General features: G+C 37.6%; 1 protein-coding gene across 3 annotated transcripts in view; it reads left to right on the top strand.

The window, feature by feature from the left end:
• The window catches only part of NPSR1 (neuropeptide S receptor 1), a 234,295-nt gene that overhangs the window by 40,328 nt on the left and 171,843 nt on the right, over positions 1-22,124 (top strand). For all 3 annotated transcript variants that reach the window (XM_049893671.1, XM_049893673.1, XM_049893672.1), the window contains exon 2: positions 8,183-8,315. In XM_049893671.1, the coding sequence (XP_049749628.1) occupies positions 8,183-8,315 (133 nt within the window). The remainder of the gene's footprint in view (positions 1-8,182; positions 8,316-22,124) is intronic.

Here is a 22,124-nt window from a genome sequence, read left to right on the forward strand (position 1 = left end):
TCAAAGCATAGAAAATGATGGAATACTACCTAACTCATTCTATGAAGCCAGCATATCCCTGATACCAAAACCAGGTAAAGACACCAAAAAAAAAGAAAATTACAGACCTATATCCCTCATGAACATAGATACAAAAATCCTCCACAAAATTCTAGCCAATAGAATTCAACAACATATCAAAAAAATAATCCACCACGACCAAGTGGGATTTATACCAGGTATGCAAGGTTGGTTTAATATTAGAAAAACCATTAATGTAATCCACCATATAAATAAAACAAAAGACAAAAACCACATGATCTTATCAATTGATGCAGAAAAGGCATTTGACAAATCCAACACCCATTCATGATAAAAACTCTCAGCAAAATAGGAATTGAAGGAAAATTCCTCAGCATAATAAAGGGCATCTATACAAAGCCAACAGACAACATCATTCTAAATGGAGAGAGCCTGAAAGCATTTCCCTTGAGATCGGGAACCAGACAAGGAGGCCTTTTATCGCCACTCTTATTCAACATTGTGCTTGAAGTCCTGGCCAGAGCAATTAAGCTAGACAAAGAAATAAAGGGCATCCAGACTGGCAAGGAAGAATTAAAAATTTCTCTAGTAGTAGATGACATGATCTTATACACAGAAAACCCTAGGGAATCCTCCAGAAAACTACTGAAACTAATAGAAGAGTTCAGCAGAGTTTCAGGTTACAAGATAAACATAAAAAATCAGTTGGATTCCTCTACATCAACAAAAAGAACATCGAAGAGGAAATCACCAAATCAATACTATTCACAGTAGCCCCCAAGAAATTAAAATACTTAGGAATAAATCTGACCAAAGATGTAAAAGACCTATACAAAGAAAACTACAAAGTACTACTGCAGGAAGCTAACAGGGATCTACATAAGTGGAAAAACATACCTTGCTCATGGATAGGAAGACTTAACATAGTAAAAATGTCTATTCTACCAAAAGCCATCTATACATACAATGCACTTCCGATCCAAATTCCAATGACATTTTTTAATGTGATGGAAAAACAAATCACCAACTTCATGTGGAAGGGAAAGAAACCCCAGATAAGTAAAGCATTACTGAAAAAGAAGAAGAAAGTGGGAGGCCTCACTCTACCTGATTTTAGAACATATTATACAGCCACAGTAGTCAAAACAGCCTGGTACTGGTACAACAACAGGCACACAGACCAATGGAACAGAATGGAGAACCCAGATATAATTCCATCTACATATGAGCAGCTGATATTTGACAAAGGCCCAGTGTCAGTTAACTGGGGAAACGATAGTCTTTTTAACAAATGGTGCTGGCATAACTGGATATCCATTTGCAAAAAAATGAAACAGGACCCATACCTCACACCATGCACAAAAACTAACTCCAAGTGTATCAAAGACCTAAACATAAAGACTAAAACGATAAAGATCACAGAAGAAAAAATAGGGACAATGTTAGGAGCCCTAATACAAGGCATAAACAGAATACAAAACATTACTAAAAATGACAAAGAGAAATCAAATAACTGGGAGCTCCTAAAAATCAAGCACCTATGCTCATCTAAAGACTTCACCAAAAGAGTAAAAAGACCACCTACAGACTGGGAAAGAATATTCAGCTATGACATCTCAGACCAGCGCCTGATCTCTAAAATCTGCATGATTCTGTCAAAACTCAACCACAAAAAGACAAACAACCCAATCAAAAAGTGGGCAAAGGATATGAACACGCTCTTCACTAAAGAAGATATTCAGGTGGCGAACAGATACATAAGAAAACGCTCTCGATCATTAGCCATTAGAGAAATGCAAATTAAAACAACGATCAGATTCTATCTCACTCCAACAAGGCTGGCATTAATCCAAAAAACACAAAAGAATAAATGTTGGAGAGGCTGCGGAGAGATTGGAACTCTCATACACTGCTGGTGGGAATGTAAAATGGTACAACCACTTTGGAAATCTGTCTGGCGTTATCTTAAACAGTTAGAAATAGAACTACCATACAACCCAGAAATCCCACTCCTAGGAATATACCCTAGAGATACAAGAGCCTTCATACAAACAGATATATGCACACCCATGTTTATTGCAGCTCTGTTTACAATAGCAAAAAGCTGGAAGCAACCAAGGTGTCCATCAACGGATGAATGGGTAAATAAATTGTGGTATATTCACACAATGGAATACTACGCATCGATAAAGAACAGTGACGAATCTGTGAAACATTTCATGACATGGAGGAACCTGGAAGGCATTATGCTGAGCGAAATTAGTCAGAGGCAAAAGGACAAATATTGTATAAGACCACTATTATAAGATCTTGAGAAATAGTATAAACCGAGAACACATTCTTTTGTGGTTACGAGAGGTGGGGAGTGAGGGAGGGTGGGAGAGGGCTATTTACTGATTAGATAATAGATAAGAACTACTTTAGGTGAAGGGAAGGACAATACTCAATACAGGGAAGGTCGGCTCAACTGGACTGGACCAAAAACAAAGAAGTTTCCAGGATAAACTGAATGCTTCGAAGGTTGTCGGAGCAAGGGTGGGGGTTTGGGGACTGTGGCTTAAGGGGACTTCTAAGTCAATTGGCAAGATAAATTCTATTAAGAAAACAAAAAAAAAGGGACATGTCTGAGTTCAGAAAATATTGTTTTAACCTGAAAATACAGTAACTGCAAAGAATGGAGAAAGTGAACAGTTCACTGTGGTTAGTGGTAAGAAAATTCAAGAAATTCTCATAAAGTTCACAATAGAAAATGGAGAGCTGAATATGACTGGGGGAGAGAGAAGAGGAAGAGAGAGAAGAAGAAAGAGGAGGAGGAGAAAGAAAAGGTGGAGGGAGAAAAAGACGAGATGTGCAGGAAAATTCCGTGAGATCCATGCAATAAAAATGTCAGAAGCGAGAAGAGGACAGTGAAGAAACAAAAATGAAAGCAATAATAGAAGACAACTTACCTATCTTTAAAAACTGAGTCTTTTAATATAAAAAAGTCAAGAAGAATCACAACGAAAGGAGACCTAATGCATAAGGATTACCCAGCAAACAAGGTACACATTGTCTTACTTGTGCTTACTTACTACTCTGTAGTGCACAATTTCACCCATTTTTCACCACATCAAAGATATTTGGAAGTAGGGAAGAAAAATATAATTTGCCATTGACATGATACTCTCTATTAAAAGTACAAAAGGATTAATCAAACAACTGTTAGAGCTAGTGAAACCATTTATCACTTTGCTGATTTCAAAGCAAACAGAAATGAGTTATTTTCACATAAGACCTCATTAACCCATTAGGAAAATATAATGGTGTAAGTAAAAGATCCCATTTACAATAGAAATTACCCAGAAACAAAATGTAAAGGAAGCTTTCTGAAGAAAGCTGAAAAACTCTACCCAGAGCCAATAAAGAAAACAGCATTATCAGATCAAGTTGAAGATTTGTTTCCGCCATGTTCCTGCATTCCCTTGAAATATATGCTAGAGAAAAGCATACCTTAGTAGCATTGCTTATAAGAGCTCCTAACTGGAAACTACTTGAATGTTTATCAAAGTACATGGATAAATAAAATAGAATTATATATGGGATGAAAATTACAACCATAAGCCAAAGTAGCAAGACAAAAAAGAATACATACAGCATGAAACTATTCACATAAGGTGGAAAAACAGGCAAAACTCTTTATGGATGAATTTTTAGTAGTAACAGTAAAACTAAAAACTAAGTAAAAGTAAGGAAATTGTTACCAGAAAAATCAAGTTATAGGTTTTTTCTAGGAGGGATAGAATGGGATTATGACAAGAAATGTAATAGAGGGGTTTTTGGTGCTGTCAATGGTCTTCATGATTTTGGTAATCATTACATGAGTTTTTGTCATATGTTCGTTAAGAAATCTGTGTTGTTATTGGGTGTCATCAAGTTGATTTCGACTCATAGCAACTCCATGTGACAGAGTAGAACTGCCCCATAGGATTTTCATGGCTCTAATCATTACAGGAGCAGATCACCAGGTCTTTCTCCCATGGCGCCACTGGGTGGATTCAAGCGGCCAACCTTTTGGTTAGCATCTGTGATGGTTAAGGTTGTGTGTCAGCTTGGCTGGGCAATGATTCTCCATTGGTTTGGCAGTTATGTAATGATGTGATTTGACAGTTTAGTAATGATATAGTCATCCTCCATGATGTAATCCAATGCAATTGGACAATCAGTTGTAAGGGAGTTTCCTTGGGGGATGTGGCCTGCATCCAATATATATATGGATGTTCTGGCAAAGCTCTTTTGTTGCTCTGGATCCTGAATCCAGCTTGTCATCATCTGAACTCCAGTTCTTGGGACTTGAGCCAGCAACGTGCCGTATCTTGGGATTTGTCAGTCTCCGCAGCCTTTGAGCTGGCAGCCTGCCATTTTACCAGTCGATCTTGGATTCATCAGCCTCTGCAGCCCATGAGCCAGCAGCCTGCCATCTCCATCTGGCCTGCTGATCTTGGATTCATCAGCCCCTGCAGCTACATGAGCCAGAAGAAGCCTCCAACCTGACGCCTGACCCACAGACTTGGGATTTACCAGCCTCTACAACCAGGTGAATCGTTTCCTTGAGATAAATCTGTGTGTGTGTGTGTGTGTGTGTGTGTGTGTGTGTGTACGCCTCACTGGTTTTGCTTCTCTACAGAACCAAGAAGCTAGCCTAAGACAGCATCTAAACGCTCCTTAAGTAATTTGTACATACATATGTTATGCACTTTTTTGTGCCTATGTTATAAAAAGATACCAAAACAAAACGCAGGTACAAACTGATAAAACATTTGCCACTTACATTACCAAGAGATTACATTCTTTATAAATAAAGGATTGTTACAAATCAATCTAAAAGAGTGGAAAAATGAGTCAAGTTTCCAAATACAAAATTTTAAAAGAAGAAATGGTCAATAAGTAGTAATGAAAGATAATAGCAGTTCATAATAGTAAAATGCATTAAGTATTATTTGTCATTTACTAAATTGGAAAAGATTAACAAAAACAAAAAAGTACACTGTCTTTAGGAGAGTATTTTGAAATATTCATATTTAAGTATTGGCAGAGTGAGTAACAACTGGTGTAAGCATTTTCTTGATAACAATTAATATGTATGCAAGGTCTTTATAATCTACATATTTCTTTGACTCCAATTGTGCACATCTAGCAATTTTTCCTCAGCAATGAATCAAGCAAATGTACATAGATATTTGCTATAGGATTATTTATGACTCAAAAAAAAAAAAAAGCTAAAAATCAATGTCCAGTAACAAGGGGTCAGTTGAGTACGTTACAATATATCCACCCAGTGGAAAGTGGATGGCCATTATCAGGGATTGAGTAAAGTTGTGTCTCATTGTTGGAGAACTCGAAGACAGGAGTGAAGCAAAGTAGGCACAGATCAGACCTCTTTTGACACTGGGTTAATTCTTCTGAGCTTTAATTCACTCACATAAAATCCTGGGGATAAACAAACAAACGAACAAAAACACTCTTTTAGAGCTGCTGGAACTGTTAACTAAAGTGATGGTATCAAATGCTAGTATTGTCTTGGTTCAATATGTTGTGGTATAAGAAAAAAAGGAAGTTCCAAAACAAAACCTTGAAAAAGATTCTATTTGTGGGCATGGAGAGAGAGAGAAGGAGAGAGAAAAGAAGGGCGGGAGGACGATAAGAGAAGAAAGAGAGAGGAGGATTGTTTTTGAAAGTATGTACGCCAAAATTAGGAAAGCTTGGTGGCGTAGTGGTTAAGAGCTATGGCTGCTAGCCAAGAGGTAGGCAGTTTGAGTCTACCAGGTGCTCCTTGGAAACCCTGTGGGGCAGTTCTACTCTGTCCTATAGGGTCACTATGAGTTGAAATCAACTCGACGGCAATGGATTCGGTTTTATATTTTTTATACACCAAAATTACAACAGTTTTAGTTCCTTCTTTTTTTCTGTATTTTATAACTTTATTTCTGTATGTGTATCCTGATGTATGCGTTCGTTATTATGAGGAAGGGACTGGGAGATGCCCTGACTACCCACCCCCCATTTCCCTCCACCCCCCCAAACTCTGGCATCACAACAGGATCTGAGGTTTCCCTCTATGTGACATCTCCTGTCTATGCCCACTGCCCCACTGCTGGGTGCTGTCACTTAGCTCAGCCCCTTTGGACCTTTGCTTTATAAATGGTTTGCATAGCTGAGGCTCTTGATTTGATCTTCCATATCTCAGCACTGCCTGTGAACCACTTTCAGCAATACATTCTGTAGGCTTATGTTCTGCCCTGCTGCCTTCCTCAGCCCAAGTCCAGAACCTGGGGCAAGTCCAGTCTTAGCCTTCCACTTGCCGGGATGAAAAATTCCAAATTCTTCCTGGTTCCCCTTTTCCAGGGGCCTGTCCTAACCTGCAGGGCCTTGGGTGGTACAAAGGGTTTGTGCTCAACTGCTAACTGAAAGACTGGCGGTTTGAACCCACCCAGTGGTGCCACAGAAGTAAGGCCTGGGGAACAGCTTCTGTAAAGATTACAGCCAAGAAAAGCTTATGGAGCAGTTCGACTCTGCAGCGCATGCGATTGCCATGACTGGGAGTCCACTCAATGGCAACCGGCTTGCTTTTTGGTTTTGTCCTAACTTGCAGGGCTTGTAGCACATTCATGTACAACTGTTTGCCTGGTGCTGCTGCAGTGCCTCAGGGACTACAAGTTTTCTTCAGGTCCCTCTGATCTCTTCCTCCAAACAGGCTCCTCTGCACTGTAGGCTCCAGTTTCAGACGTGGGCATTCTTACCTGGGTTCTGCCCAGACCTTTTGGGCTGATGTCTCTGCTGGGTCATTTGGTTTTAAATTTCAGGTTTGCCCCTGGGTGCCATCTCCTGGACCTCCTTGGCCCCATGCTCTTCAGCCATGGACTATCTTTGCCTGGTCCCTGTCCCTACCCAGCCTAGTCCAATGCCCTGGGCCTCTGCTTATCCTTAGCTGTGGACTTCAAACAGATGAAAAGCCCCATGTGAAGGGATTGTGAAAAACGTCTTACGGAGTTGGCATTTTAAATGACTAGAATTCCAGCTTTTTATTTAACTAATTACATATTATTCAGTGAAACTTTAATATTACTATATTATAAAATTCTGTCAAATGGAAAAAAGAAATGATAACCCATAATCACACTACCCTAAAATAACCACTCTTAACATTTCAGTGTTCTTCAGTCTTTTTCCTAGGTGTATAATTTTGCAGGGTTATAATCATTGAATATACTATTTTCATCATTTTTTTGTACTTATTAATAAGCATTTTTAATGTTGCTACATAGTCTTTATGGCCATCGTGTTAATAGCTACACAATATTTCAAAGAATCAAAATGCATTTATTTGCTTAACAATCCTGTTACCTTTAAACTAAACTTTACTTTCTTCTTATAATAAATTTGTACATCTTTATGGTCATAGTGTTCCTTTATTTAACATCCTGAGTTTTTAAAAATGTTATTATATTTAATTTTAATAGATAATAAAAATCTGCCATTTTAACTATTTTTAAGTAGTGTACAAGTCATATTAAGTGCCTTCCCCACGTGGTGCCACCGTGGCACTATCCATTTCCAAACATTTTTCATTGCCCCAAAGAGAAACTCAGTACCTGCTGAGCAATAATTGCCCGTCCTCCTCTCCTCCCAGCCCCGAGTAATTACGAATAAACTTTTGTCTCCATTAATTTGTTTATTCTAGAAATTTCATACAAGTGGGATCATAAAATATTTGTCCTTTTGTGTCTGACTTATTTCGCTCAGTATAACATTTTCAAGGACATCCATATCATGGCATGTATCAGGACTCCATTTTTCTTTATGGCTGAATATGTGGTATTCTTTTTCGTACCCTGAGTTCTTTCACATAGACTTAAAACTGCTTGGTCAAGGAATACGTTTTTTTTTTTTTTTGTCTCTTGATATGTGTTTCTAAATAGATTTCTTAAATGTTATGCCTATTTACCCTGCTACCAGTGTAAATAAGGGCCCTTGCATTATTGTTTCCTCAAGCACAGAGCTTTGACAGGAGGGGGTATGGAAGAAGGAGGAGGGAGGATTCCAACACCCCAGCCCGAGCTACACCCTGAGAAGAGTACCGTGCTTCTCACTAGTGCACTGGTTTTCTGTTGCTCTGGTTTTGCAGACTGAGCAGCTGATAACTCTGTGGGTCCTCTTTGTTTTCACCACTGTTGGAAATGCCATCGTGCTCTTCTCCACGTGGAGGAGGAAGAGGAAGTCAAGAATGACCTTCTTTGTGACTCAGCTGGCCATCACAGGTAAGTGAGTAACTGTGCGGGTGGGAGAGGAGGAAGCTGTGCACCAGATCCCTATGGCTCCACATTTTCAATTATTTTTCCAATAGAAATATAATACTAGCAGTTTAATGCATTAGGAAATTCTGGAGTAATTTCTATAGGGATGTAAAACCCGTGTTTGAATCTTTCTTCCAGTAAATTTAACACATTTAAATGCCCATTCCATTATAAGATGCCATTATAAAATAACTCACTATATAACAAACTTGGTGGCTATTATCAGTGCCATCAGGTACAAAGGGTTCTATAGGGCTTCACTCTCCCCATACCCAGAGTCTCACACAGCAATCTCTATGGTTCACTAAGGTAATGGTATGATATCCACATATCTCCAGGAGGGTAATTATGTACTTAAGGGAGAAATCCCCAAGAATGGACCAGAATTGTCTCTATTGAATAATAAATGTGAAGTTTCAAGTATTTTTGAAGATTTAAGTCTGTGGGTATTGCTTTAGAAATGCAAGTGATGTGGAACACCACTTCTGGGAGCACTATAAGGAAATAAGATAATATCCAGGACTGTTAAATGTGGGCTTTGGAAATGGATGTTTCAATCGAAGTGTGAGTACGTACCACATAGAGGAGGTTGTTGAGTCAGCCCCCGACTCATGGTGACCCCGTGCACCAGTTTCCAAATCTAAAAAATGGGGATACCGCTCATGGTGAGACAATGTTTATAAAGTGCCTATATAGAAGCAGGCACAAAGTGACTGCTCGATAAATGCTAGTTAATGCTAGCACTGTGTTGGTTTCTTTCGAAAAATTGTTAACTTAAACTGAGTAACTTGCTGAAGAGTAAAATTTTTCCAAAAGGCCTGAAATTCATCTCTACGCTGAACTGATTTTCCCCTTTGAATCTTAAGTATTGTTTCACAGGATGACCAAACTTTTTTTGTAGAAACAGATTCTTAAGTCATGAGATTCAACTGACATCATCAGTGATACCAGCATTTGGAAAAGTAAATTCAGGGGCATTTTGTACTTGGCTCTTCTGAAGGGGAAAAATAAGTGCTAACAAGCATTGTTGGGTAAGGCATTACTAATGCTTTTAAATAATATTTTCCATCATGATGTCACTGCTTGAAAACAGTCTCCCACTTATAGAACCAATAGCCTTGAGTGAAGTTTTGAAGAACAGTTTGATTTCTATTTGGTATTTTTGTTCATTTAATTGGTGAATCAGTTGGAATTAGATTCAGCTCTTCATACGGAAAACTCCAGACAATGGTAGCTTACATTTATAAAGATTTATTTTTGTCTTATGTAAAGAAGTCTTGAGGTAGCAGTCCAGGGCTCATATTGTGTTCTGTATTATCAGGGGCCAAGTCTTTTCTATATTTCTACTCTATTAAGGGACTTCTATTTGTGAAGTGAGGAGTGCTGGTGGTTCAGTGGCTAAGTACTCAGCTGCTAACTGAAAGGTCTGAGCTTGGAACCCACCACCCACTCTGAGGGAGAAAGATGTGGTAGTCTGCTTCTGTAAAGATTACAGCCTTGAAAACTCCGAGGGGCAGTTCTTCTCTGTCCTGTAGTGTAGCTATGAGTTGGAATCAACTGGACAACAAAGGTTTGGGTTTTTTTGGTATTCTCACAGTCAGCTTATGGTACGGATAGCTCTTGATCCAAGATGGCTGCTACAACTCCTGTCGTCAAGACCACATTCAAGCCAGCAGGAAGCAAGAAGGGAGAAATGACAAAGCGGCCAGCTACCTGTCTTCCTGTTAATTGGTATTCCTCCAAATCCCACCCAGTAACTTTTTCTTGCATCTTATTTATTGTCTTTAACTGAAGAAAAGGCTGGGAAATGTTTTGTTTTTAACCTGATCCCATTGGCCAGAAAAAAATTAGATTTCTTTCCCTAAGGAAGATGATGAGAATAGGTAGTAGGTAAGCAGTAGGCTCTATCAGAGCTTGTCTTCTACACTGTTACACTGAGAACCAGAAGCTTAAACAATGAATCTCTGTCCCTCCACCCATTGCCCGCTTTGAGAATGCTTCCTTCAGAATGCCGTGCCCTCTTCTTTTGACCTCTGACCTTGGCAGGCCAACACTGCACGTTTCCCCACACTGCAACGACCCACTGGATGATTGTCCCATTACGTAGATAAGTTCCTATTGTTGAGTATTTCCGTTTTCTTTGTTTTTTCTTTTCTAATTTTTGGCTATTATCAGTGATTCTGCAATGAACAGTCTCAATTAAATCTTTGTGATCATCCTTTACTATTTCTTTAGGGAAAGTTTAGAAAAGTGGAATTGCTGCCTCAAAGAAGGTAATTTTGTGGCTTTGAATTGGCTGGTGTCCTTTTAGGTCACCCATTTCTAAAAGATGATTGAAAATGTCATGAGATAAATGCTCTAGAAGCCACCAGCACAGACCCACTGAGTTGTTTAAAAAGGTCCCTAAAAACAAAAGCATTATTATTTTGCAGTAGCTTTTTTTTTTTTTATAGAATCATCACCAGTTCCTTGAGGGGAGAGATTCTTGTTGTTCCTCCATTAATGATACTTAACCACCTACTCATTGGTAGTTTGCTTACTTTAAAAAGAAAGCATTTCCTTCCATCCTGGCCAGTGCGACACAGAGGAACCCACACCAAAATCATCTTTGTTGCCCACACTGCCTATGGCAGCACGCATGTATTGGCGGGAAGAAAGAACACATTAATTACCAGAACATTTTAATTGAGAAAGTGTTTCAATTTTGTTCCTCCATGTTTTTTGTTTTTTTTTTTAATTTTTATTAAGCTTCAAGTGAACATTTACCATTCCAATCAGTCTGTCACATGTAGGTTTACATACATCTTACTCCCTTCTCCCACTTGCTCTCCCCCTATTGAGTCAGCCCTTACAGTCTCTCGTTTCGTGCCAATTTTGCCATCTTCCCTCTCTCTCTATCTTCCCATCCCCCCTCCAGTCAAGAGTTGCCTACACACTCTCCCGTGTCCACCTGATTTAATTAGCTCACTCTTCATCAGCATCTCTCTCCCCCTCACTGACCAGTCCTTTTGATGCCTGATGATTTGTCTTCGGGGATGGTTCCTGTCCTGTGCCATCAGAAGTTCTGGGGAGCATTGTCTCTGGGATTCCTCTAGTCGCAATCATACCGTTAGGTGTGGTCTTTTAGTGAGAATTTGAGGTCTGTATCCCATTGGTCTCCTGCTCCCTCAGGAGTTGTCTGTTGTGCTCCCTGACAGGACAGACATCGATTGTGGCCAGGCACCAACTAGTTCTTCTGGTCTCAGGATAATGTAGGTCTCTGGTTCATGTGGCCCTTTCTGTCTCTTGGGTTCTTAGTTGTCGTGTGACCTTGGTGTTCTTCCTTTGCCTTTGCTCCAGGTGGGTTGAGACCAATTAATGTATTTTAGATGGCCGCTTGTTGGCATTTAGGACCCCAGGCGCCACAATTCAAAGTGGGATGCAGAGTGTTTTCATAATAGAATTGTTTTGCCCATTGACTTAGAAGTCCCCTCAAACCAAGTTCCCCAGACCCCAGCCCCTGCTTCGCTGACCTTTGAAGCTTTCATTTTATCCCGGAAACCTCTTTACTTTTAATCCAGTCCAATTAGGCTGACCTTCCTTGTTTTGAGTGTTGTCTTTCCCTTCACCCAAAGCAGTTCTTATCTACAGATTGATCAGTAAAAAGCCCTCTCCCTCCCTCCCTCCGTAACCACATAAGTATGTGTTCTTCTCCGTTTTTTCTATTTCTCAAGATCTTATAATAGTGGTCTTATACAATATTTGTCCTTTTGCAACTGACTCATTTCGCTCAGCATAATGCCTTCCAGATTCCTCCATGTTATGAAATGTTTCAGATATTCGTCACTGTTCTTTATCGATGCATAGTATTCTATTGTGTGAATATACCACAATTTATTTACCCATTCGTCCGTTGATGGACATCTTGGTTGCTTCCAGCTTTTTGCTATTGTAAACAGAGCTGCAATAAACATGGGTGTGCATATATCTGTTTGTGTGAAGGCTCTTGTATCTTTAGGGTATATTCCGAGGAGTGGGATTTCTGGGTTGTATGGTAGTTCTATTTCTAACTGTTTAAGATAACGCCAGATGGATTTCCAAAGTGGTTGGACCATTTTACAATCCCACCAGCAGTGTATGAGAGTTCCAATCTCTCCGCAGCCTCTCCAACATTTATTATTTTGTGTTTTTTGAATTAATGCCAGTCTAGTTGGTGTGAGATGGAATCTCATCGTAGTTTTAATTTGCATTTCTCTAATGGCTAATGATTGGGAGCATTTTCTCATGTATCTGTTAGCTCCCTGAATATCTTCCTTAGTGAAATGTGTGTTCATATCCTTCGCCCACTTCTTGATTGGGTTGTTTGTCTTTTTGTGGTTGAGTTTTGACAGAATCATGTAGATTTTAGAGATCAGGCGCTGGTCTGAGATGTCATAGCTGAATATTCTTTCCTAGTCTGTAGGTGGTCTTTTTACTCTTTTGATGAAGTCTTTAGATGAGCATAGGTGTTTGATTTTTAGGAGCTCCCAGTTATCTGGTTTCTCTTCATCATTTTTGGTAATGTTTTGTATTCTGTTTATGCCCTGTATTAGGGCTCCTAGGGTAGATCCTATTTTTTCTTCCATGATCTTTATCGTTTTAGTCTTTATGTTTAGGTCTTTGATCCACCTGGAGTTAGTTTTTGTGCATGGTGTGAGGTATGGGTCCTGTTTCATTCTTTTGCAAATGGATATCCAGGTATGCCAGCACCATTTGTTAAAAAGACTATTATTTCCCCAATTGACTGACACTGGTCCTTTGTCAAATATCAGCTGCTCATTTTTTTTTTTTTTTTTTTTTCATACGTGGATGGATTTATATCTGGATTCTCAATTCTGTTCCATTGGTCTATGTGCCTGTTGTTGTACCAGGACCAGGCTGTTTTGACTACTGTAGCTCTATAATAGGTTCTGAAATCAGGTAGGGTGAGGCCTCCCACTTTATTCTTGTTTTTCAGTAATGTTTTGCTTATCCGGGGGTTCTTTCCTTTCCATATGAAATTAGTGATTTGTTTCTCTATCCCCTTAAAGTATGACATTGGTATTTGGATTGGAAGTGCGTTATATGTATAGATGGCTTTTGGTAGAATAGACATTTTTACTATGTTAAGTCTTCCTATCCATGAGCAGGGTATGTTTTTCCACTTAAGTATGTCCTTTTGAATTTCTTGTAGCAGAGTTTTATAGTTTTCTTTGTATAGGTCTTTTACATCCTTGGTAAGATTTATTCCTAAGTATTTTATCTTCTTGGGGGCTACTGTGAATGGTATTGATTTGGTTATTTCCTCTTCGATGTTCTTTTTGTTGATGTAGAGGAATCCAAGTGATTTTTGTATGTTTATTTTATATCCTGAGACTCTTCCAAACTCTTCTATTAGTTTCAGTAGTTTTCTGGAGGTTTTCTTAGGGTTTTCCATGTATACGATCATGTCATCTGCAAATAGTGATAGCTTTACTTCCTCCTTACCAATCTGGATACCCTTTATTTCTTTGTCTAGCCTAATTGCCCTGGCTAGGACTTCAAGTACGATGTTGAATAAGAGCGGTGATAAAGGGCATCCTTGTCTGGTTCCCGTTCTCAAGGGAAATGCTTTCAGATTCTCTCCATTTAGAGTGATATTGGCTGTTGGCTTTGCATAGATGCCCTTTATTATGTTGAGGAATTTTCCTTCAATTCCTATTTTGGTTAGAGTTTTTATCATAAATGGGTGTTGAACTTTGTCAAATGCCTTTTCTGCATCTATTGATAAGATCATGTGGTTTTTATCTTTTGTTTTATTTATGTGATGGATTACATTAATGGTTTTTCTGATATTAAACCAGCCTTGCATACCTGGTATAAATCCCACTTGATCAGGGTGTATTATTTTTTTGATGTGTTGCTGGATTCTATTGGCTAGAATTTTGTTAAGGATTTTTGCATCTATGTTCATGAGGGATATAGGTCTAAAATTTTCTTTTTTTATAATGTCTTTTCCTGGTTTTGGTATCAGGGAGATGGTAGCTTCGTAGAATGAGTTGGGTAGTATCCCATCTTTTTCTATACTTTGAAATACCTTCAATAGTAATGGTGTTAAGTCTTCTCTGAAGGTTTGGTAGAACTCTGCAGTGAAGCCATCTGCGCCAGGACTTTTTTTTGTTGGGAGTTTTTTGATTACCGTTTCAATCTCTTTTTTTGTTATGGGTCTATTTAGTTGTTCTACTTCTGAATGTGTTAGTTTAGGTAGGTAGTATTGTTCCAAGAATTTATCCATTTCTTCTAGATTTTCAAATTTGTTAGAGTACAATTTTATGTAGTAATCTGATATGATTCTTTTAATTTCAGTTGGTTCTGTTGTGATGTGGTCCTTCTCGTTTCTTATTCAGGTTATTTGTTTCCTTTCCTGTTTTTCTTTAGTCAGTCTAGCCAGTGGTTTATCAATTTTGTTAATTTTTTCAAAGAACCAGCTTTTGGCTTTGTTAATTCTTTCAATTGTTTTTCTGTTCTCTAATTCATTTAGTTCAGCTCTAATTTTTATTATTTGTTTTCTTCTGGTGGCCGATGGGTTCTTTTGTTGCTCACTTTCTATTTGTTCAAGTTGTTGGGACAGTTCTCTGATTTTGGCTCTTTCTTCTTTTTGTATGTGTGCATTTATCGATATAAATTGGCCTCTGAGCACTGCTTTTGCTGTTTCCCAGAGGTTTTGATAGGAAGTATTTGCATTCTCATTGCATTCTATGAATTTCCTTATTCCCTCCTTGATGTCTTCTATAACCCAGTCTTTTTTCAGGAGGGTATTGTTCATTTTCCAAGTATTTGATTTCTTTTCCCTCGTTTTTCTGTTATTGATTTCTACTTTTATGGCCTTGTGGTCTGAGAAGATGCTTTGTAATATTTCGATGTTTTGGATTCTGCAAAGATTTGTTTTATCACCTAATATGTGGTCTATTCTAGAGAATGTTCCATGTGCACTAGAAAAAAAAGTATATTTTGTAGCAGTTGGGTGGAGAGTTCTGTATAAGTCAATGAGGTCAAGTTGGTTGATTGTTGTAAGTAGGTCTTCCGTGTCTCTATTGAGCTTCTTACTGGATGTCCTGTCCTTCTCCGAAAGTGGTGTGTTGAAGTCTCCTACTATAAATGTGGAGGCGTCTATCTCACTTTTCAATTCTGTTAAAATTTGATTTATGTATCTTGCAGCCCTGTCATTGGGTGCGTAAATATTTAATATGGTTATGTCTTCCTGATCAATTGTCCCTTTTATCATTATATAGTGTCCTTCTTTATCCTTTGTGGCGGATTTAAGTCTAAAGTCTATTTTGTCAGAAATTAATATTGCTACTCCTCTTCTTTTTTGCTTATTGTTTGCTTGATATATTTTTTTCCATCCTTTGAGTTTTAGTTTGTTTGTGTCTCTAAGTCTAAGGTGTGTCTCTTGTAGGCAGCATATAGATGGATCGTGTTTCTTTATCCAGTCCGTGACTCTCTGTCTCTTTATTGGTGCATTTAGTCCATTTACATTCAGCGTAATTATAGATAAATAAGTTTTTAGTGTTGTCATTTTGATGCCTTTTCATGTGTGTTGTTGGCCATTTCATTTTTCCACATGCTTTTTTGTGCTGAGACGTTTTTCTTAGTAGATTGTGAGATCCTCATTTTCATAATGTTTAACTTTGTGTTTGTTGAGTCGTTATGTTTTTCTTGAGTTATGGAATTGATATTCCTTTTTGTGGTTACCTTATTATTTACCCCTATTTTTCTAAGTAAAAACCTAACTTGTATCCTTCTATATCGCCTTGTATCACTCTCCATCTGGCAGTTCAATGCCTCCTATATTTAGTCCCTCTTTTTGATTATTGTGATCGTTTATCTATTGATTTCCATGATTTCCTGTTATGTGTATTATTTTGTTTATTTATTTATTTTTTAGAATTAGTCTTAATTTGTTTGTTTTTGTGCTTTCCCTACTTGAGTTGCATTGATGTCAGGACGTTCTGTTTTGTGACCTTGTATTGTGCTGGTACCTGATATTATTGGTCATCCGGCCAAACAATCTCCTTTAGCATTTCTTGCAGTCTTGGTTTAGTTTTTGCAAATTCTCTAAACTTGTGTTTATCTGTAAATGTCTTAATTTCTCCTTCATATTTCAGAGAGAGTTTTGCTGGATATATGATCCTTGGTTGGCAGTTTTTCTCGTTCAGTGCTCTGTGTACGTCGTCCCATTCCCTTCTTGCCTGCATGGTTTCTGCTGAGTAGTCTGAACTTATTCTTATTGATTCTCCCTTGAAGGAAACCTTTCTTTTCTCCCTGGCTGCTTTTAAAATTTTCTGTTTGTCTTTGGTTTTGGCAAGTTTGATGATAATATGTCTTGGTGTTTTTCTTTTTGGATCAATCTTAAATGGGGTTCGATGAGCATCTTGGATAGATATCCTTTCGTCTTTCATGATGTCAGGGAAGTTTTGTGTCAGGAGTTCTTCAACCATTTTCTCTGTGTTTTCTGTCCCCCCTCCCTGTTCTGGGACTCCAATCACTGGCAAGTTATCCTTCTTGATAGAGTCCCACATGATTCTTAGGGTTTCTTCATTTTTTTAAATTCTTTTATCTGATTTTTTTTCAGCTATGTTGGTGTTGTTTCACTGGTCCTCCAGAAGTCCCAGTCTACATTCTAATTGCTCGAGTCTGCTCCTCTGACTTTCTATTGCGTTGTCTAATTCTGTAATTTTATTGTTAATCTTTTGGATTTCTACATGCTGTCTCTCTATGGATTCTTGCAACTTGTTAATTTTTCCACTATGTTCTTGAATAATCTTTTTGAGTTCTTCAACAGTTTTATCGGTGTGTTCCTTGGCTTTTTCTGCATTTATCCTAATTTCATTTGTGATATCTTTAAGCATTCTGTAAATTAGTTTTTTATATTCTGTATCTGATAATTCCAGGATTGTATCTTCATTTGGGAAAGATTTTGATTGTTTTGTTTGGGGGGTTGGAGAAGCTGTCATGGTCTGTTTCTTTATGTGGTTTGATATGGACTGCTGTCTCCGAGCCATCACTGGGAAACTAGATTTTCCAAGTAGTCGGCTGGTACGCTGGCTCCTGGTTCTGAAAACGGTCGCTGTCTGCCCGTATTTGTTCGTTTTCCGTCTCTAAGTCTGTGCTTGTTGTTCAGAGTTCGTAGATTGTTATGTATGTGATCGATTCCCTTGTTTTTCCGAGTCTTTGTTGTAAGAGGGATCCGCGGTAGCGTCCACCTAGTCCGCCATCTTGGCCCCGCTCTCCGTTCCTCCATGTTTTAACCCACTTCTGTCTTCTCCCCAGCAATTCTGACCCCTTCAAAAAAATTTGAGCTTCTACTTTCCTATACATCCCATTAGGAATTTTGGTCCTAGGGTTAGTCTTGAAACTGGAAGGAAAATAGATGATCTTGAAGCTGCTATTTTGGTACATTCTGCAATTTTGAGCATTTCCATTCTAACAATTTTCTGGATGAATTTAATGACTGTTTATATATTATGAGCTGAAGTGCCAATTAAAATGTATTAGTCATTTATCATCTTCAAGCCTGGCTTGTGTTTTATTCAAATGCAGTAAAGAGGAGCAAATGAGACTAACTCCCATTGAATATCCAACAAAGGAAAGATAGAAAACATATTTTCTGGCACATGCTCAAATAATTTCCTTCTTCTCAGTAGGCCCCAACTCTTTTCATATTGGGAAAGAAAATTAGCTTTGCCTCAAAGCACTTTCTGGAGAGCAATTTACTAATGAACCTAAGAATTTTCCATCCTCGCAACCTCCCTATAAATTATCTGAATTTCGAGAGATTTAGAAAGGTAGATGAATTTGAGAAATCCAGCCAGGAAGGTGAGGCCAAGAGTCTCTAAGAATCCAAATATATACTGCACTTCCCTGGGCTGATTTTATTTCCTTTTTCTGAGCTTCTTGATTTGCATGCTCTATTTAGTTTAATTCTTCTCATTTATAACTAAAGCATTTAAAACTATGATTTTTTCTGCATTCATAAATTTTTTAATGAAATAATGCTTTCTTATTTTCTAATATTTTAGTTTTGGAGTTTTTATTTTCTCTTTCACACAATAACATTCAAGTGTGTTTTGCTGTGTGTGTGCATTTAATTTCAGGTGATTTTATTTTCCCTATCGTTTTGTAATTCATGTTTAATTTTTTTGTCTTAAAGTAAAGAATGTCTTTGAAAGGATTTCTACTCTTCAACATTTATTAATAGTGTCTTTTGAGGTATAATATGTAATGATCATTTTGGAAATATTCAGTGTGCCTTTAAAAATAGGACGTAATTGTTTATCCTATATATTTATCTTTTAAAATTTGCTCTTATTAATTGTAATCTTCAAATTGTCTCTATTTTCATATTTCTATATTTCTTAAGTATTTTATATGTTAAAAACTTTCACATTTTCTCTCATTTTCTCCTAATGTTTTCTTAATCAATATTAACTTTATATATTTTGACGTTTTGTTATTTGGTTTACAAAGCTTCCTGACTAGTATATCTTTAATATAGGTTCATGTGTTTAATCACACATACATACACACAATTCTTTTGGTTTCACTTATTAATTTTGCTTTAGATTTACTTATATGATACTAATATTCAGATTATATATTTTCTTTTTTATTGAATTTAATTGAGTTTTCTCATTTGCCCAGCACTAGGCTAAGCACTTTACATAATGTCTCATCTTATTAAAAAATTATGCCTTCTGCTTTGTGCCTATATTTGCAATAATTATCAATGTGTATTTCTGTGTTTGGGTGTTCCAATGCTCACCAACAGTTGGCTTCCCCATTCTTGGGTCCTCTGGAAAATTTTGAGAGGAATTTTTTTCCCTTTCAGGATGGGTACCTGCATAAGATTCTTAAGCACCTGGCATTTCTCTTGCTTTCACAAGAGTGACAGGATAGATAGGTATAGAAATCTCAGATCACACCAAGTCTCCATAGATGTTGCTCTGTTGACTTCTGGCGTCTAATTCTGAAAAGGAAAAGTCTCGAGTCAGCATGGGGTTTCTTCCTTTATAAGCCATCAGATTCTGTTTTTTGCTTGTTGCATTTTTTTCTTTGAAAGTCCATACTTTCACCTGGCTGTTTCTATTTATTAGTCTGTTATGTTAGTTCTGCTGGGTATCAAGTAGCCTCTTTTGATATGTAGCTAAAAGTGCTTCCATAGCTCATTGTGTGAGAGTGCATGTGTGTGTGTATGTGTGTTATGTCTTTGAATATTGATTATCTTCCATTTGTTCCGATCTTATCTTCAGAAACACAAACTATCCATATGTTAGTAATCATGGTCTTTTTCTCTCATCATTGAAAAATCTTAGTCCTGTTCCTCCACATTTCGAAGAATTATTTAAACTTTTCCTTGTCATTGATTTGGATTTTATTCCATTATTAGCAGTGTTAATTCTATTTTTTGATTGTTTCTATTTTTAAAGTTGTTTTTTCTCAGTTTCAAAGTATTCTTTGTTTCTATTACCTAAAAAAAGCAAAAAATAAACCAAAAAAACCTTTGCCATCGAGTCGATTCCAACTCACGGCGACCCTATAGGACAGAGTAGAACTGCCCCACCGGGGTTTCCAAGGAACGGTGAGTGGATTCTAACTGCTGACCTTTTGGTTAGCAGCCAAGCTCTTAATCACTGCACCACCACGGCTCCCTCCTAAATTGTAAAAAGAGACACAAAACAAGCATTGTCTAAAATTTAAGTGTTTTTCTGAGCTAAATTTTTTGTGTATGTATATTCTTTTTCTGACATTTGTGTGCTCTGTTCTACTTAGTAATTGTTACAAAATCTCCCTCTGCTGAAAGTTCTTTAATTGGCCAACATCTGAATAAATGTTCATGCCTTTTATTTAGGTTATTTCTACAGTGGCTGCACAATATCTTCATTTTCCCATCTTCTGAGAAGAGATGGTCTATGTTCATAAACAAAATCAGTTTCTCTGGAGCAGAAAAAAAAAAGTATTGTCTGATCACTATGGGAATACTTTAACAAAAAGGAATGAGTTTTCTTTGAGTAAAGCCTTTTCTTCTTTAGAGAACTTGGGTTTCTTTTTGTTCCTTGCCTTTGCTCCACCATTAGCACAGTGTGTCTTAGGAAAGACACTTACTTAGCTAAGCCTCAGTATTCTGATCTCTAAAATGGAGAGTCTTTAGAAATTTGAGAATTTAGCAGGCCAGAAGCCATATAGTTCAAAAAGTCCTCTAAAAGGAAAATGGGCCTCGGACTTGGTTTTCTTTAGCAATTCAGCAATGCCGCCAAAGACCTGGCTCTGACATAGTTGAAGACGGAGCGAGCCTTATCCCAAGTCTTGCTTCCCATCTTGGTTATAGGATACTGTTGTTGTTGTTAGTTGCCATTGAGCAGGCTCCAACTCAAAGCAGCCCCATGTACAAGAGAATGAAGCAGTGCCTGATCCTGCACCATCTTGACAAGCATCTTGGTATGCTTGAGTCCACCGTTGTGGCTACTGTGTAATTTCAGTGGCTTCAAATCTAGGCGGCTTATCTTCCAGCACTATATCCAACAATATTCTGTTGTGATTCATAGGATTTTCCTTGGCTGATTTTCAGTAGATCACCAGGCCTTTCTTCCTACTCTTAGTCTGGAAGCTCCGCTGAAACATATCCACTTGCTGATCTTTGGAATACCAGTGCATAGCTTCTAGCATCACAGCAACATGCAACCTACCAGAGTAAGACAAACTAACAGACAGGTGGTTCCTGCTAATAACTCCCAGAGAACTTTTGTCTACATACATGGAAAAAGACTGTGACTTTTGGAAGATTCCTTAGAAGTGTAGGAAAGCACTCTTCCCAGCAGTAATCAGCAAACCTCTACAAAAGCCTAATTGACCCACCTTGAGTTATGCACTATTTGAGCTAATGAGTGTGGTCATTAGATGCAATTACACTGATGAACTGAGGCTGAAGTCAAATGTCCCACTCTTAGAGATTCAGCTTTGCCCAAAACACATGAGATGAGCAGGGACACAGGCATAAAATTTTTATTTCTTCCTTTCAATTAGTCAATCAGTCAATTGAACAGTGAAGAGCTTGTTCTGATTCTTTTTTTGTTTGTTTGTTTTGCGGGTGGATCTTTGTGTAAAGAGGCAAGGTATGGAAGGGAACGTGCAACTTTCTGGAAAAGATCTGTCAAGGTTGTGCTTGAGGAGAGCAGGTGAGGGATGCAAGGAATTAGAGACTTGATCAGGGAAGCTATGGCTCTAATTCATAAAATCAAAAAGTACCTAGAAAGCTACTATAGATATTCTCAGTGGCTTACAGTACATATTTCTTGCACCTGTATATAGGAAACCTTGGTGGGTATTCATGAAGTTCCCTACCCCAGGACTTGAAACTAAGAAAAAGAAGTTTCTGTCTTAATAATTAAACTAACTAAACCAATCTGTGATGGGTAAAAACAGATTTCTAGATCCACTGAAACAGCTACTTTACTTCACTTTAATCAATGATATTAAATCCTGTAAATATATATATGTGTATGTGTATATATAAAGATATATAATATACATAACACATGTATATTACATATGTGCGTGTACATACACACACATATATAATATATAAAAAATATAATACATAAAAAAAGACATAGCATATATATATTACATATACACATATATAATACACATATATAATATATAGCATATGTGCATATATAATTTGAAGTGAATAACCACCTGAAATAAATTGAGTTAAAAGAAAGAAACTATGAAATT

Source organism: Elephas maximus, chromosome 8 (assembly GCF_024166365.1).
Source record: "Elephas maximus indicus isolate mEleMax1 chromosome 8, mEleMax1 primary haplotype, whole genome shotgun sequence".
Classification (NCBI taxonomy): domain Eukaryota; kingdom Metazoa; phylum Chordata; class Mammalia; order Proboscidea; family Elephantidae; genus Elephas; species Elephas maximus.